This window comes from Rhinoraja longicauda, chromosome 16 (assembly GCF_053455715.1).
Source record: "Rhinoraja longicauda isolate Sanriku21f chromosome 16, sRhiLon1.1, whole genome shotgun sequence".
NCBI classification, from domain to species: domain Eukaryota; kingdom Metazoa; phylum Chordata; class Chondrichthyes; order Rajiformes; family Arhynchobatidae; genus Rhinoraja; species Rhinoraja longicauda.
Genome location: NC_135968.1, coordinates 40992951 through 41010567, shown reverse-complemented (window position 1 = coordinate 41010567; position 17617 = coordinate 40992951). Strand labels below are relative to the sequence as shown.

Genomic DNA, 17617 nt, shown 5'->3' with positions numbered 1-17617 from the left:
GCAGTTATTTTCTTATACTTAAGGTTAAGAGGAGACTGGAAATAGGATATGTGGAGAAACTTCTTTCAGAGACGGGATGATTGATAAGAAAAAGATATATTTAAAGAGATGACAAGAGAAAAATGATGCAGCAAGTCATCATGTACAGAAATACAGGGTTGAGTGAATGATGGAAACAGATTCAATATTAATTTCAAAAGGCATCAATACATATTTGAAAAGGTAAAATATGGGTGTTGTATATAGAGATATGAGATGCACAGAGAATCAATATAGATAAAAAAACTGGAAGAAAAACTCAACTTGGGTTTACATGTGCACACACAGATACATAAATAAACACATAAACTTGGGTTTACAAGTACACACACAGAAAAGTGATACACTGTATAACCAGAATATTTTTGAGCATGATGTTTCACATTATTTGTAATTTGCTATTTGGTAGTTTAAAGATATTTTCCTTTTATCACTTATCCATCTGCAATGTATTATTACTCAAATAAAAATATTAAATCTTTAAACCCAACCATATCTGACCGTCTGATATTCTGGTTACACTTGTCTTTTGGCCCCAACTCTCTGATCACTCTCCACCTCTAACCAACTCTGTGATTGACTCTGGTCCCCAATCTTTTCCATACAATATATCCTTTTCCCAGGGTAGGGGAAATCAAGAACTAGAGGTTTAAGGCGAGAGTGAAAAGATTTAATAGGAACCTTAGGGATAATCTTTTACACACACGACCTGCCAGATGAAGTAGTTGAGCAAGGTACACTAACCACAATTAGAAGACATTTGGACAGGTACACGGATAGAAAAGATTTAGAGGGATATGGGCACAAAATGCTGGAGTAACTCAGCAGGACAGGCAGCATCTCTGGAGAGGTCTTGCCCAGAGTATGTGAATCGAGGACCAGAGGACATAGGTTTAAGGTGAAGGGGAAAAGATTTAATGGCAATCTGAGGGGTACCTTTCTCACACAAAGGGTGGAGGGATATATGGAACAAGCTGCCAGAGGAACAGCACCTCATATTTCGCCTGAGCAGCTTGCAGCCCAGTGGTATGAACAACGACTTCTCCAACTTTAGATAGTTCCTCTGTCCCTCTCTTCCCCACCCCCTTCCCAGATCTCGCTCTATCTTCCTGTCTCCACCTATATCCTTTCTTTGTCCCGCCCCCCTGACATCAGTCTGAAGAAGGGTCTCGACCCGAAACATCGCCCATTCCTTCTCTCCTGAGATCCTGCCTGACCTGCTGAGTTACTCCAGCATTTTGTGAATAAATACCTTCGATTTGTACCAGCATCTGCAGTTATTTTCTTATATTAAGCTGCCAGAGGAGGTCGTTGAGGCAGGGATTATCCCAACGTTGAAGAAGCAGTTGGACAGGTACATGGATAGGACAGGTTTGGAGGGATATGGACCAAACATGGGCAGGTGGGGCTAGTGTAGCTGGGACATGTTGGCCAGCATGGGCAAGTTGGGCTGAAGGGCCTGTTTCCACGCTGAATCTCTCTATGACTCTATGACTCTAGAAGGAATGGGTGACGTTTCGGGTCGAGACCCCTCTTCAGACGACTCAGGGGAAAGGGAAACGAGGGGCAAGTGAGCTGGGGCCACTTGGTTGGCATGGGCGAGTTGGGCAGCAGACCTGTCTCTATGTGATATGATTGAGAATGATCAGCCATGATCACATTGAATGGCGGTGCTGGCTCGAAGGGCCGAATGGCCTCCTCCTGCACCTATTGCCTCTTGTCTATTGACTGTAACTGCTCCCAGACAGGGAGCTCAATCCAAAGCCATGCTGCCGGGTCCTGATGCATGCTGGGACTGAGGCCCAGACTCTACCTCAGACCACCGGTCCTCTACCCCCGCATTCTCCACAAACCTTGTCCTACTCCCAGCACCATCTGATCCACTCATTTCAGCATTTCAAAGAAATGCCGTGTGAAAAATGCCTCCCACAATAACAATAAATATCTTTATTCACAAAATGCTGGAGTAACTCAGCAGGTCAGGCAGCATCTCGGGAGAGAAGGAATGGGTGACGTTTCGGGTCGAGACCCTTCTTCAGACTGATTTCAGACTGAAGATGGGTCTCGACCCGAAACGTCACCCATTCCTTCTCTCCCGAGATGCTGCCTGACCTGCTGAGTTACTCCAGCATTTTGTGAATAAATCGATTTGTACCAGCATTTGCAGTTATTTTCTTATACTACTTGTTGCTCCACTGTGATTTCTCCTCAAGGTATGTCCACTTTGAAGAAGTTCTCCTCCTCTCTTTGACGAGAGTTTAGCAACATGCTCTCTCCCTGCTCCCCCTCTGTGATTTCTCCTGCCCTCCTACTCTACTTGATCAGTCTGAAGAAAGGTCTTTTGTACCCTTCAATTTGTACCAGCATCTGCAGTTATTTTCTTATACTAACAATAAATATCTAGGCCAGTGGATGAGATTTTAAACTCAGAAGATCCCCTGATACTATTTTGAAGATGAGTACTCTCTCTCAATCTGGTTCAATCCAAAAACTTTCTACTACTTGCCATGGTCCTATTTATCTTTCCCAATCCTCTTTGTACTTTTTCTTCGTTTCAATGCTACCTTCCTCGGCATACTCTGCCTTTCTTAACAGCATATCCAATTGTTCAAAGAAATGACAGGGCCTTTTTTCCCCCTTATATTCATTGTGAGGTGAAAGCTCACAGACAGGAGGTGAAAATAAACCAGCTGTTTGGCTGATTAGAGTGAGATTAGATATTGTAGAAACCTTTTGCCAAAAAATAAACTCATTTGCGAATCATTGATTCCGGACCAACTCCAATCCTTAGCTGAAGGATTGAGGGGTGTTGAAAAAAATACTATCAGATATTTTTCGGTGGATGTCAAGAAAGAAACAACTGTGTCGGTGTTATGAATACTAACATTGCACCATAATAGACTTAATGGTCAAATTATGTAGGAAGGAACTACAGATGCTGGTTTAAACCAAAGATGGACACAAAATGCTGGAGTAACTCAGCGGGACAGGCAGCGTCTCTGGAGAGCAGGAAATGGTGACGTTTTGGGTCTCGACCCGAAACGTCACCCATTCCTTCTCTCCAGAGATGCTGCCTGTCCCGCCCGCTTAGTTAATCCAGCATTTTGTGTCTATCTAATGTTCACATTACTTGGTGCTCGAGCTTTCCCAAAACATATCTACCTCTGGTGGTGAGTTCTACAGAACACCAGTAGTTATGTCCTCCACATGGGTCAGCTTGTCTTGAGATCCAGGTGTGTGCATTGCAATGTGGGACATTGAGACACGCACGATACAACCACCTTCCTGCTCCTTCACTCCCTCGACGCTGGGTGCAGTGGGGAAGCACTGATGTGTCAAGGTTCTCAGCTTTACAACCACCCGGGCACCCATTGCCAGTATGCCAATCTGGGTTAAAAAGATCTGTGCCAGTAAACGTTTTGATCATTTTTATTTGCCATCTTAATTATGGTTCCAGGAATTTAATGTAGAAAACACATCAATCAGGACTGAAGATTTTGTAAATGCCTCCCACAATGAGAGGGATTTGTAAACAGTTAGAAAGGTTTTTTTGATAATTGCACCCTGTCAAAAGACCACAAGGAGCAGGATTGAGGATTTAACAATTAAGGCCTTCTCTACATCTTGGTGAATATCTGTGAAATTGAGACTTCCAGTTTTAGATTTCTTTGCAGCTGAAACAGGCGCAGAAACAGGCCCTTCGGCCCACCGGGTCCGCGCCGCCCAGCGATCCCCGCACACTAACACTATCCTACACACACTAGGGACAATTTTTACATTTGCCCATCCAATTAACCTACGTACCTGTACGTCTTTGGAGTGTGGGAGGAAACCGAAGATCTCGGAGAAAACCCATGCTGGTCACGGGGAGAACGTACAAACTCCGTACAGACGGCGCCCGTAGTCAGGATCGAACCTGAGTCTGCATTCGCTGTAAGGCAGCAACTCTACCACTGCGCCACCGTGCCGATACCATGAAAACATAACAGATAATGCAGCTACAGAAAAACCTTGGGAGAGGCAGCGAGCATTGGCAGTCTTGTGTATCGGGCAAGTGAGCATTGGTAGTGGTGTGTATCAGGCAAAATCTAGCCATATGGAAAACATAAACCTAAATGGCTCAGTAAATGACAAAAGGCATTGCTCTAGACTTGCTTTGTAGCAAATTCCTATGCATTCAAAATTGAATGTTTTCATTATTAATTGATGTTGCTGTTGAGGTTTTGTCATTTTAGTTTTTTGTAGCTATGTCAGGAAACTAGAGTTATCTATACTTATGACATACACTATACAAGTACTCAGTATTATATCCAATTAATTTCAGCATCTGAAATATATGACACCATACTTCAATGTTAACGAGTAATAGTTACTGAAATACATGCATGTACATATTTTCAAAATCCCTTAAGATGAGAGCAAGATTAAAAAAAAACAACAGAGCCTTAATAACGCACAGGATTTAAAATGACATGCACAGTCAAAGGTCAAGTCACAACACAAAAGCACTTTCTCCCCGTTTTCTTTGGGAGCCAGTGGCCCTGTTAATCATTTCTGGTCCCAATAAACCATTTGCAAAGGATGATGATAAGGACAGACCCACCTACCACATCATTGTAAAGAAAACTATACACTTTAAATATTCAGGGTTCTTTTTTCCATTTCATGCAGGACATTGCATTTGTTTAAATGTTTGCAACAGGATAAAGAAAAGATAAATTTAGTACCTGGGTGGAAATGCAATCTCTTGTTCACTCAACTTGTCTTTAAATACCGAAAACTCCCTGTCAAATTCTAAAAGCTGCAAAGAAATTGATTAACAAAAAATCAATTCATAGCACTTCATAATTATGGAACTATATTTATATATATTATCTATATAGAATGGGTATATATATAAATGAAAACTACACACACACACACACACACACACACACACACACACACACACACACACACACACACACACACACACACACACACACACACACACACACATATATATATATATAGTTTTCATTTTTTTCAAATGCCTCTCCTTTTCTTGTCTCCAGAAGCTCTTTTCTTCTTGATAACATCTTGTTATCTGACCACAGATACTTTCTCAGTGTTGGCAGGTTTTCTGACCAGACCGAATCCAGGATTGTTCCCAGGAAAAATCCTGGCTGATTTCCTCCTTGCCATCCAACAAAGACAGAAGGCAATTATCATGCACTGTTCGAGACCAGCTGACAATTTAGACGTGGACCCGGGTACTTCTTAATCTATGTGTGCATTAGCCGTTTATTGAACAAACTTGTTATTTGCTAGAAGATAGACATAAAAAGCTGGAGTAACTCAAACTAGAAATTTGCCAGTCAACATTTCACTGACAGTTCAGTGCAGTTGACCTTATTATAATATTTATTTTTAGATGTTATTGCTTGATCACAAAAGTGCCACTCCCAAATATTCCTTTCATTCATTTCCCATCATTATTTTTCATTTAATCTACCCCGATAGTCTTACCGACAACAGTACTACAACCAATGCTAGGTTTGATATTAAAACAGGGTTAGCACAAACCTAAGATAGACACAAAATGCCAGAGTAACTCAGCGGGACAGGCAGCATCTCTGGAGAGAAGGAATGGGTGACATTTGAGTCTGAAGAAGGGTCTCGACCCAAAATGTCACCCATTCCTTCTCTCCAGAGATGCTGCCTGTCCCGCTGAGTTACTCCGGCATTTTGTGTCTATCTTCGGTGTAAACCAGCATCTGTAGTTCCTTCCTACACATTAGCGAAAACCTATTTGAGTCTCAAATTATCAATCTCCTCAAAGTCCATTTGTTAATGAATAGCAGCTAATCTGCCGGGGCAGGCACAATCTTCAATAGGTTTAAACTGTAAACGAACATTCATGCCTGCAATTCAGAATTGTATGCAAGACTCGTAAAACACGAGTGGGGGGGGGGGGGGGGGGGGGGTGGGGGTGGGGGTGCATGCTGTAGTGGATTGTGGTTACTGAGAAGGGGTGGTGGGCTGGTGGTGGAAGAAGACTGGGTCGTTCTCACTATTTGTGGAGCTAGATTGGAGGATAACATTCAATTTCGTTTGCGATGGCCTGAAGTGAATACAATCTCACCAGTCTGAAACTAATGACATTCATTTTCTACCGATAATACAGCTCTTGTGCATTATTCTCCCATTAAAAGAGTTGTGATACATTCTCTTTAACTTTTACTGAAGCCCGAGGTTTGATCATGCAGCTATTAGCAGCTTTTAAACAAACAGCTATTCAAATTGTTACAAACAGCATTATCTTTGCCTCAATATTTGTACTCAACCTGGGTTGCAAGTGAATAAGTGACTGAAAGCTCATAATAATCTGTTCTGCTACTGACCATCACTCTTTGTAAGTGCCATTTCCTATTCTGACAAGTATGTCATCAAAATAACACCTTTTATGACTACAGCATGTTTACACTACTGCCCATTAATCATCTCTCATCTCACAGCTGTGCAGATACCATTGTATGGGTGGCAGAGGTTTTGATCTAAATTAGATTATGTCCCTCTATCCCATGCCACCTCATAAATCATCCCTGAAATGCAAAATTAGCAGCTACTTGTACTCATTAATTATCTGCAGGAAAGCAGTCACCTGAACCACCTGCAAGGGTGACCAGTTCTCCCACCTTTGCATTTGGAGGCAGGAACCACACCGGTGTGGCCTTTCAGTTTGCAACACGGCAACATTGTTCAAATATTTCCACTGCTTTATCAAACATGGACTTATGAACTCCATCCAAAGCATTCTGTCGAACAATTGTCTTTTGAAAATTCTGAATGGCTTATTAACTTCGGACAAAAAAAGCAGTTTCCCACATCTGCATTTTAAACGTATTTCAATTCTGGTGCAGTATGACTGCAGCTATAAGCCGGCTAGAGGATTGCTTAGCAGGGGTTAAAATCAGGCTGGGCATCTCGAGGCTTGTCCTGAGTCAGGGCCTTTAGATTTAGATTTAGATTTAGAGATACAGCGCGGAAACAGGCCCTTCGGCCCACCGAGTCCGCGCCGCCCAGCGATCCCCGCACATTGCCTTTATAAATCAGAGCATCGAGTATAGAAGTTGGGATGTAATGTTGAAATTGTACAGGGCATTGGTGAGGCCAAATCTGGAGTATGGTGTGCAGTTCTGGTCGCCAAATTATAGGAAGGATGTCGACAAAATGGAGAGGGTACAGAGGAGATTTACTAGAATGTTGCCTGGGTTTCAGCACTTAGGCTACAGAGAGAGGTTGAACAGGTTGGGTCTTTATTCTTTGGAGCGTAGAAGGTTGAGGGGGGACTTGATAGAGGTTTTTAAAATTTTGAGAGGGACGGACAGAGTTGACGTGGGTAGGCTTTTCCCTTTGAGAGTGGGGAAGATTCCAACAAGGGGACATAGCTTCAGAATTGAGGGACAAAGGTTTAGGGGTAACATGAGGGGGAACTTCTTTACTCAGAGGGTTGTGGCTGTATGGAATGGGCTTCCGGTGGAAGTGGTGGAGGCTGGCTCGATTTTATTATTTAAGAGTAAATTGGATAGGTATATGGATAGGAGGGGATTGGAGGGTTATGGTCTGAGTGCAGGTAGATGAGACTAGGTCAGGGAGAATGGTCGGCGTGGACTGGTAGGGCCGGACAGGCCTGTTTCCATGCTGTAGTTGTTATATGTTATATATGTTAACACTATCCTACACACACTAGGGACAATTTTTACATTTACCCAGTCAATTAACCTACATACCTGTACGTCTTGACCCCAAACACAGACACAAAATGCTGGAGTAACTCGGACACCATCTCTGGAGAGAGGGAATGGGTGACGTTTCGGGTCGAGACCCTTCTTGAGTCCTCTCTCGACCCCTGAAAGTCCTCCATTCCTTAGCCTCTACAGATGCTGCTTGACTCAATGAGTTCTTTAGCAGCTAGTTTTGCAGTGGGAAGGGGGGAAGACTAAAAAATAATGGCTCTTGTGCTCAAAGGGACATGAAAGTGCTTAAAAAAAAGACTGCGGTGTAATAGGTAACAGGAGGAAAGGTCCGGTGATCCAAGGACACTGGCCAGGTCCACTGTGGGAAAAGCATTGCCAGGAGGGGGCTCCAGCTACCTCCTCCACATCTGAGACCCACCGCCCATTCAATCAATAGAGAAATACATTTTAAGTCCTGGCAAGATATGTCAGGGTGAGCTGTAAACCACTGAAAATAGTTGGAGCAAGCCATTTCAGTAATTGGATCTAGGATTCATTCTTTAATGTTTTATGATCAGCGCAAGTGGCCCGGTAAAGGAGGACGAGAGAGATTATTATTTCTCACCTGGGCTCTCTCAGCTGATTATCAATGTTACAGAGTGGACTCTGAAGAGGGGTCATCGTCTGCACTGCGTGTTATATTTATCCTTATGGAAAGTGTCCCTCATTCAGAGAGCCATTCATTGTAGCCCAGGCAGTCACTCACTGTCTTACTCCTCTGCTGGGAGGTGAGGCTGTCAATGCCTTGCCGGTGTGGCCTGCTGTCCTTCTAAATCATGCAGCTTCTTTAACTCCTGCTGTTCTTCGGTCGGCATCATGCAGGGTGTAAACGCTGCACCTCCCAAGCGGTAAACTGATGCGTTCCCCAGTTTATGCAGCATGATGCATACTGTGATGAAACTCCTGTATCTGTACTGCACGGATGAGTTATAGATGAGTTATATTCCAAGCCCTCAGTAATATAGACAGCTGACTCTCTTTCATTAAGTCAACGGGCACTCCCCACTACAATCCTCGCACGTACGTGACTCAGGTAAAGCCATGAGCAGTGAGGCCGGAGACCACACTAGTGTTAGGAGTCAGGGGGGAAAAGAAGGTGGCTTTTGTCCAAAAGGGATAATGGTGGTCAGAGGAATAGTCTAACAATTAATTTCCCTGAGGATGAAGATACCGAGCCCACTGCTTAGACATGTGGCATGGACCATCACGGCTTTCTTCTCATACTGCACAGCACCTGCACACCAGGGGAGTGGAAACCTTTCCTGTGGTGGACAGGGCTGGGTTATGATGGAGGGGGCCTGTGTGCACATGCAGTCAGGGACGAGAGGGATTCAGTGATGCTCTCAAATCCCAATGCCTTCAGTGTGCTCGCGATAAAAACGGGCAACTTAGTGTGCAGGAAGGAACTGCAGATGCTAGTTTAAACTGGAGATGGACACAAAAAGTTGGAATAACTCAGCGGGTCAGGCAGCATCTCTGGAGAAAAGGAATAGGTGACGTTTCGGGTCGAGACCCTTCTTCAAACTGAGAGCCGGGAGAAAGGGAAACGAGAAGACGGTGGTATAGAGAGATATAGAACAAATTAATAAAAGACATGCAAAATATAACGATGATAAAGGAACCAGGCCATTATTAGCTGTGGCCTCGGTGAAAACGAGTTACAGACAATGAAACTCAACAAGACGGCTATGAAGCTAGTCCAACAACTTGGGTGGGGGAAGGATGGAGAGAGAGGGGATACAAGGGTTACTTGAAGATAGAGAAATCAATATTCATACTGCCGGGTGTTCAGCGAAACGATCGCCTAGTCTACGTTTGGTCTCCCCGATGTCATAGAGTCCATACCTTGTACAACAGCAGATGAGGTTGGAGGAGGTGCAACATAGCGATTGGGTGCCTTCTGTGATGTTGCAGAGAGCAGCAATCTGTCACACATGGCAGGGACATGCTGTGGCCCTTTGCAACAGTCCTATAGCAACGAAGTTCGGGATAGTTTAGTTTAGAAATTCAGCGCGGAAACAGGCCCTTTGGCCCACCGGGTCCGCGCCGACCAGCGATCCCCACACAGTAACACTATCCTACACCCACTAGGGACAGTTTTTACATTTACCAAGCCAATTAACCTACAAACCTGTACGTCACGTCTTTGGAGTGTGGGAGGAAACCGAAGATCTCAGAGAAAACCCACGCAGGTTAAGGGAAGAACGTACAAACTCCGTAGACAACACCCGTAGTCAGGATCGAACCCGGATCCTCAGCGCTGCATTTGCTGTAAGGCAGCAACTCTACTGCTGTGCCACCGTGCCGGCCCTAAGTGACTGAATGAATGATTGGACATTGACTTTGACCTTGATGGGGAGAGCAGCACAACACAAAAGCACAGCCAAATATTTTTTTTAGATTTTTTTAGATTTAGAGATACAGCGCGGAAACAGGCCCTTCGGCCCACCGAGTCCGCGCCGCCCAGTGATCCCTGCACATTAACACTACCCTACACACACTAGGGACAATTTTTTTACATTTACCCAGTCAATTAACCTACATACCTGTGCGTCTTTGGAGTGTGGGAGGAAACCGGAGATCTCGGAGAAAACCCACGCAGGTCACGGGGAGAACGTACAAACTCCGTACAGACGGCGTCCGTAGTCAGGATCGAACCTGAGTCTCCGGCGCTGCATTCGCTGTAAGGCAGCAACTCTACCGCTGCGCCACCGTGCCGCCCTATTCTCCTGCAGAATGCCTCGTATATCAGTGATGACGTCCACTTCCAAACAATGTGTGCTATTAAACCACTGTGAACTCCCAGTTACCACACTGTGGGCACGGGGGATGGTGGCGCTGGTTGGCAGTGAGTGCCCCAGTCTAGCTTCAGAGCGCAACGTTTGACATCAAAACAATAACGTAAACATTCGAGCTGCACTTAAGCCCCTGGTTAAAAGGGATGTGTAGGAAGGAACTGCAGGTGTTGGTTTAAATCGAAGATAGACACAAAATGCTGGAGTAACTTAGCAGGGCAGGCAGCATCTCTGGAGAGAAAGAATGGGTGACGTTTCGGGTTGAGACCCCTTTCTTCAGACTCTTCGAGACCCTTCTTCTTAAAAGGGATAGTTGGGATGGACAGCTAAATACTGCCAAAGTCAAACATTGTTGATCAGAAATGGGATGGGGCATTTTAAGAGGGTAGGTTCTTCACTGATAGGAATGTCTTTACCTCCTGCTGAATCATGTGTTGTGACCTCTTACATCAATATCTTCAGCATGGACTGTTGTCTGTATCAGATGTGAGGCATCAGCAGAAAGTCTTTATCAGCAGATAATTACTGGAGGTAGAACTCACAGTAATTTGTAGCGCATTCTTTGGAGTTCGGATGGTCATGGAGCAGCCTGTGTTGACAGGGTAAACGTGGATTGATGTGAACACTAGCTGGGTCTCTGGAACTAGAAATTGCAGACTCAAAATAAAAGGGTGAGCTCTTCAGGACCTGGATGAGAAAGAGTTTCCTTGGAGAGGAGGTAGTGAAGCTTTTGACTTCTTCAACAAAGATGGAGACTCAGTTGCTGATTGTATTCACGACAGAGAATTCTCAATTTTGTTGGAAATTAAGGGAATTAGGGGACATGAAGATGGTGCAGGAAAGTGCTAGCGATGCAAGAGACCAGCCTTCATCTTATTGAACGTAGCAGAAGTGTCCACGTCGTGGGTCTGGAAACTGGAAGTGTCCTGAGCTAATTCTGCTACCACCATCATCTACTGTACAAGTGATGGCTCCCACTGATTGTCGCCGGAAGCTTGCGCCCTCTTCAGGAGGGACGGTGACAGCGATGTCAACATTGGAAACATAGATGATGGACATGAAAGAAGAAGGGGATCTCATTGAATGGCAAAGTATGCATGAGGGGATTAAAGGCTATTCTCTGCTTCAACTTCTCATCGATAAACATTCACCCTCTACTGTAGACCAATCCTTGGTGTTGTGAAAGCATCGGAACCATTTGCTACACCTGCAAGTTTCAAGATGTAGACTGCCAGCCAGACAAGATGTTGACTGCCACCAAGACAAACTGGTCTAACCATCATACTCAATGTGAGGATTCAAGCCTCAAGATCATGAGTACACTACTGGGAGCTTTAAGAATCTCACACTTGAAGCCAAAGTCAGTAAAAAATAAAAAAATTAAAAATTCTACATCTAACTAGTTTTGTTCACAGGTTCCTCAGCAATCACCGGTCAGCAATTTAAATCATTTTATGCAGCATTAACTTAATCCACTGTCACGGTCAAAGAGCTATACAGCACAGAAACAGACCATTCAGCCCAACTCATCCATGTTGACCAATGTACCTAACTGAGCTAGTCTCACTTGCCTGCACCTGCCCCCATTCCTCTAAACTTAACCTGTCCAAACATCTTTTAAATGTTGTAATTATACCTGCCTCTACCATTACCTCTGACAGCTCGTTCCATTTATGGACCACCCTCTGTGTGAAATAGTCCCCCCCCCCCAGATCATTTTAAAATCTTTCCCCTCTCACCTTAACCCTATGTCCTCTAGTTTTAGACTCCCCTACCCCGTGGCGATTCACATTATCTATGCCCCTCATGATTTTATGAACCTCAACAAGGTCAGGCCTCAGCCTCCGACACCAGGGCAAAAGATCCAGCCTCTCCAACGTCTCCCTGTAACTCAACCCCTCCAGATCCAGCCACATCCTTAGAAATTGTTTTACACCAAGATTCAAGATTCAAATTAATTGTCATATGTACCAATTGAGGTACAGTGGAATTTGAGTTACCATACAGCCATACTAATTAAAAAGCAACAAGACACACATCCACATAAAATAAAATTTAACATAAACATCCACCACAGCCGGTTCCACATTCCTCACTGTGATGGAAGGTAATAAAGTTCAATTAACTTAATGGCACAGTGGCGCAGCGGTAGAGTTGCTGCCTTACAGCGAATGCAGCGCCGGAGACTCAGGTTCGATCCTGACTACGGGCGCCATCTGTATGGAGTTTGTACGTTCTCCCCGTGACCTGCGTGGGTTTTCTCCGAGATCTTCGGTTTCCTCCCACACTCCAAATACGTACAGGTATGTAGGTTAATTGACTGGGTAAATGTAAAAATTGTCCCTAGTGTGTGTAGGATAGTGTTAATGTGCGGGGATCGCTGGGCGGCGCGGTGGGCCGAAGGGCCTGTTTCCGCGCTGTATCTCTAAATCTATTTTTTAAAATCTAAACTTCCTCTATGTTCTTTTCATTTGAATCAACACCATTTCTAGTTCATTGACATCCTTCCAATAGCAGCGGTAAGCATGATATGGCTTGAGGACATTTTGTTTAGCTGTTCCAACTCCTGTGCTCTTAACCTGACATTGAAGAAGCAAGTGTTTCAGATCCCTTCCTCACTGCTCTGTCCACCTGTGTTACCACTTTCATGGAACGATGTAACTCTCGGTCTCTCTGTTTTACAACACTCCCCAGGGCATCCAGTCAACCCTAATTGAAAAGGATCGTGTACAAAAATGTTTTACTTATTTGACTTTATTTTATGATTCGGAATGGTATATATTAATTGATAGCATTTTAAAGTGATATTAATTATTTTTTAAATACATTTTTTGGGGGAATTAATTATGTCTACTAGAGCTATTTTAAAGTCTGTCTGTTTCCTAAAGACTTCTGACCCCAGTTTAATTTATTGCCACATGTACCGAGGTACAGTGAAAAGCTGTTGTTCAAACTATCAGGGTGGTTCAGGCCACCTGAGACTACTCGTATCCACAACGTTTGGGAGGTCTACATTCAGGTGCGGAGAGCCAGTTTTGCCAGGACTCTGGCCAAGTAGAAGATGGCATGGTGGGCAACAAGGGCAGACCATTTGGGCAGCATGCTCGATCATGGACTCTCTGCCCCACTCACGTCATTATGGGTCACACTAACATTATCCATTCATCAACATTTTCATCTCATAACTATGTAGGAGGTTCCTTGTGAATGGTGAGGAGGCACTTTCTTAAATGACACATGGTGGGTAATTACCTTCATACTAATCTGAGATTTATTATTTCATATTTCATATTTCAGATACAGCGCGGAAACAGGCCTTTTCGGCCCACCAAGTCCGCGCCGCCCAGCGCTCCCCGCACATTAACACTATCCTACACACACTAGGGACGATTTTTTAATATTTTTTTTACATTTACACAGTCAATTAACTGTACGTCTTTGGAGTGTGGGAGGAAACCGAAGATCTCGGAGAAAACCCACGCAGGTCACGGGGAGAATGTACAAACTCCTTACAGTACAGCACCCGTAGTCAGGATCGAACCTGAGTCTCCGGCGCTGCATTCGCTATAAAGCAGCAACTCTACCGTTGCGCCACCGTGCCGCCCATTTAAGTATCAGTGTTCATTCAGCGACTTTCTTCATTCCAAGTTTGAAGAAGAATGAAAGGACATATTAACCAAAGAAATGACATGCTGGTGATGTGAAATGCAGCAAGATCATCGGCACAGTCGTTGGACAGGATTTCACAAACTTCCCCACTGTTCCTGAATTGCTAATTGCTCTTTGGCACATTCTGGATTACCACAGTCAGCAGAACAGCAGCTATTACTCTTCAGTAGCCAAAGACCAAGCCTGCAGTGAGCCAGATCAAGAGGTGATGCTACTTACATTTGTCAAACTCATCAGCAGCATTCCAGCAGAGGCACTGCAGATGCAAACATTAAATGATATTTGAAGGAAGGGTAAAATGTGACTAGCATTTTCGAAATAGTCTGGCACAGATGTCTGCGAATGAAAGTTTTTTATCAATTGAAAATATCTTGCATTGTCCCTTAGATTTAGATTTAGATTTAGAGATACAGCGCAGAAACAGGCCCTTCGGCCCACCGAGTCCGCGCCGCCCAGCGATCCCCACACACTAACACTACCCTACACACACTAGGGACAATTTTTACATTTACCCAGTCAATTAACCTACATACCTGTACGTCTTTGGAGTGTGGGAGGAAACCAAAGATCTCGGAGAAAACCCACGCAGGTCACGGGGAGAACGTACAAACTCCGTACAGGCGGCGCCCGTTGTCGGGATCGAACCTGAGTCTCCGGCGCTGCATTCGCTCTAAGGCAGCAACTCTACCGCTGCGCCACCGTTCCGCACGGTTTGTTCCAAGTCTATGCATTAAATACACCAGCACTAATAACAAGTAATAAGGAAGCCAGGTATTCCTTGAAATGTTGTGTATGATATTAAGTTCTTCAGTTCCCGTGAATAAACACAGTTAAATCATTTATATTGGTCTGCCATTAACTCAGATTCTAAGAAATCGGCATGGACATTTATGATGTTAATTCCTGCTTCTGTGAACTGGCGACACATGCATTTTGTTAACAATACATTAGTCAGTGCTCTCACTAGGGTCTCTTCTACATCCCGCAGCTCCGCTCTTGCTCCCCCTCCCCCCACTCGCAACAAGGACAGAATCCCCCTCGTTCTCACCTTCCACCCCACCAGCCAGCGGATCAAACATATCATCCACCAACATTTCCGTCACCTACAACGGGACCCCACCACTGGCCATATCTTCCCATCCCCTCCCCTCTCTGCGTTCCGCAGAGACCGTTCCCTCCGTAACTCCCTGGTCCACTCGTCCCTTCCTACCCAAACCACCCCAACCCCGGGCACTTTCCCCTGCAACCGCGCGAGATGCAACACCTGTCCTTTTACCTCCCCCTCAACTCCATCCAAGGACCCAAACAGTCTTTCCAGGTGAGACAAAGGTTCACCTGCACCTCCTCCAACCTCATCTATTGCATCCGCTGCTCTAGATGTCAACTTATTTACATCGGCGAAACCAAGCGCAGGCTCGGCGATCGCTTCGCTGAACACCTGCGCTCGGTCCGCATTAACAAAACTGATCTCCCGGTGGCCGAGCTCTTTAACTCCCCCTCCCATTCCCAGTCTGACTTTTCTGTCATGGGCCTCCTCCAGTGCCATAGTGAGGCCCACCGGAAATTGGAGGAACAGCACCTCATATTTCGCCTGGGCAGTTTGCAGCCCAGTGGTATGAACGTCGACTTCTCCAACTTTAGATAGTTCCTCTGTCCCTCCCTTCCCCTCCTCCTTCCCAGATCTCCCTCTATCTTCCTGTCTCCACCTATATCCTTCCTTTGTCCCGGCCCCCTGACATCAGTCTGAAGAAGGGTCTCGACCCGAAACGTCACCCATTCCTTGTCTCCCGAGATGCTGCCTGACCTGCTGAGTTACTCCAGCATTTTGTGAATAAAACATTAGTCAGTGAGCTCCCCAAGTGCAGGTTTTGAAGTTTGCTGCGATCCGTCAGAAGTCATTAGGACTAGGTTTGTCTGATGACTTATTTTATTAACCGCTAGCATTGCATTTGGCTTAAAACCGAGGAGAAAATTCACATTTCAGGTACCTGGACACACCAGAAAGAGCCTCGTGAAAAACTGCAACTCCAGTTTGACCTGCGCTTACATAGTTCCTTCCCTTCTTAACAGTAATAGCTGCTGTGCCATTGATTGTTGTTATCTCCGTGGCATTACAAAGATGGATCCGCTCTTTAAGAACATTAGAAAAGTTTGCTGTACTAATTGTTAACCAGCTGAAATAAATTACTGAGAACTGATGAAATAAGATTAGGCTACTCAAACTTGAATTTTAAACAATGATAAAAGCAAAAGACATTTACGTTTTGCTCATTGAGCATGGGGTCTTTGAGTTGCATCATCTCAAAATGATGCAATTATGTACACCTGGGGGCTTTCGTGAGATGAATACATATATGGGCATATATGTAACAATTTATTATGGCATTGTAAAATTTTAAATGTTAGGGTCATGAATCTGTGTGTGTTCTTTGCCACAGAAGGCTGTGGAGGCCAAGTCAATGGATATTTTTAAGGCAGAGATAGATAGATTCTTGATTAGTACGAGCAAAGAAGAGTGGGAAGACAGAGGATTGGGATTCTTTTAAAGAGCAACAAAAGTTAACTAAAAAGGCAATACGGGGAGAAAAGATGAGGTACGAGGGTAAACTAGCCAATAACATAAAGGAGGATAGCAAAAGTTTTTTTAGGTACGTGAAGAGGAAAAAAATAGTCAAGGCAAATGTGGGTCCCTTGAAGACAGAAGCAGGGGAATTTATTATGGGGAACAAAGAAATGGCAGACGAGTTAAACCGTTACTTTGAATCTGTCTTCACTGAGGAAGATACACACAATCTCCCAAATGTTCTAGGGGCCGGAGAACCTAGGGTGATGGAGGAACTGAAGGAAATCCACATTAGGCAGGAAATGGTTTTGGGTAGACTGATGGGACTGATGGCTGATAAATCCCCAGGGCCTGATGGTCTGCATCCCAGAGTACTTAAGGAGGTGGCTCTAGAAATAGTGGAAGCATTGGAGATCATTTTTCAATGTTCTATAGATTCAGGATCAGTTCCTGTGGATTGGAGGATAGCAAATGTTATCCCACTTTTTAAGAAAGGAGGGAGAGAGAAAACGGGTAATTATAGACCAGTTAGTCTGACATCAGTGGTGGGGAAGATGCTGGAGTCAATTATAAAAGACGAAATTGCTGAGCATTTGGATAGCAGTAACGGGATCATTCCGAGTCAGCATGGATTTACGAAGGGGAAATCATGCTTGACAAATCTACTGGAATTTTTTGAGGATGTAACTAGGAAAATTGAGTCAGTGGATGTGGTGTACCTCGACTTTCAGAAAGCCTTCGACAAGGTCCCACATAGGAGATTAGTGGGCAAA

At 44.5% G+C, this 17617-nt stretch overlaps 1 protein-coding gene across 2 annotated transcripts in view; it reads right to left on the bottom strand.

Moving 5' to 3' along the window:
* Positions 1 to 17617, bottom strand: part of inpp5a (inositol polyphosphate-5-phosphatase A) — a 544352-nt gene that overhangs the window by 44944 nt on the left and 481791 nt on the right. For both annotated transcript variants that reach the window (XM_078413693.1, XM_078413692.1), the window contains exon 12: positions 4767 to 4840. In XM_078413693.1, coding sequence (XP_078269819.1) covers positions 4767 to 4840 — 74 coding nt within the window. The remainder of the gene's footprint in view (positions 1 to 4766; positions 4841 to 17617) is intronic.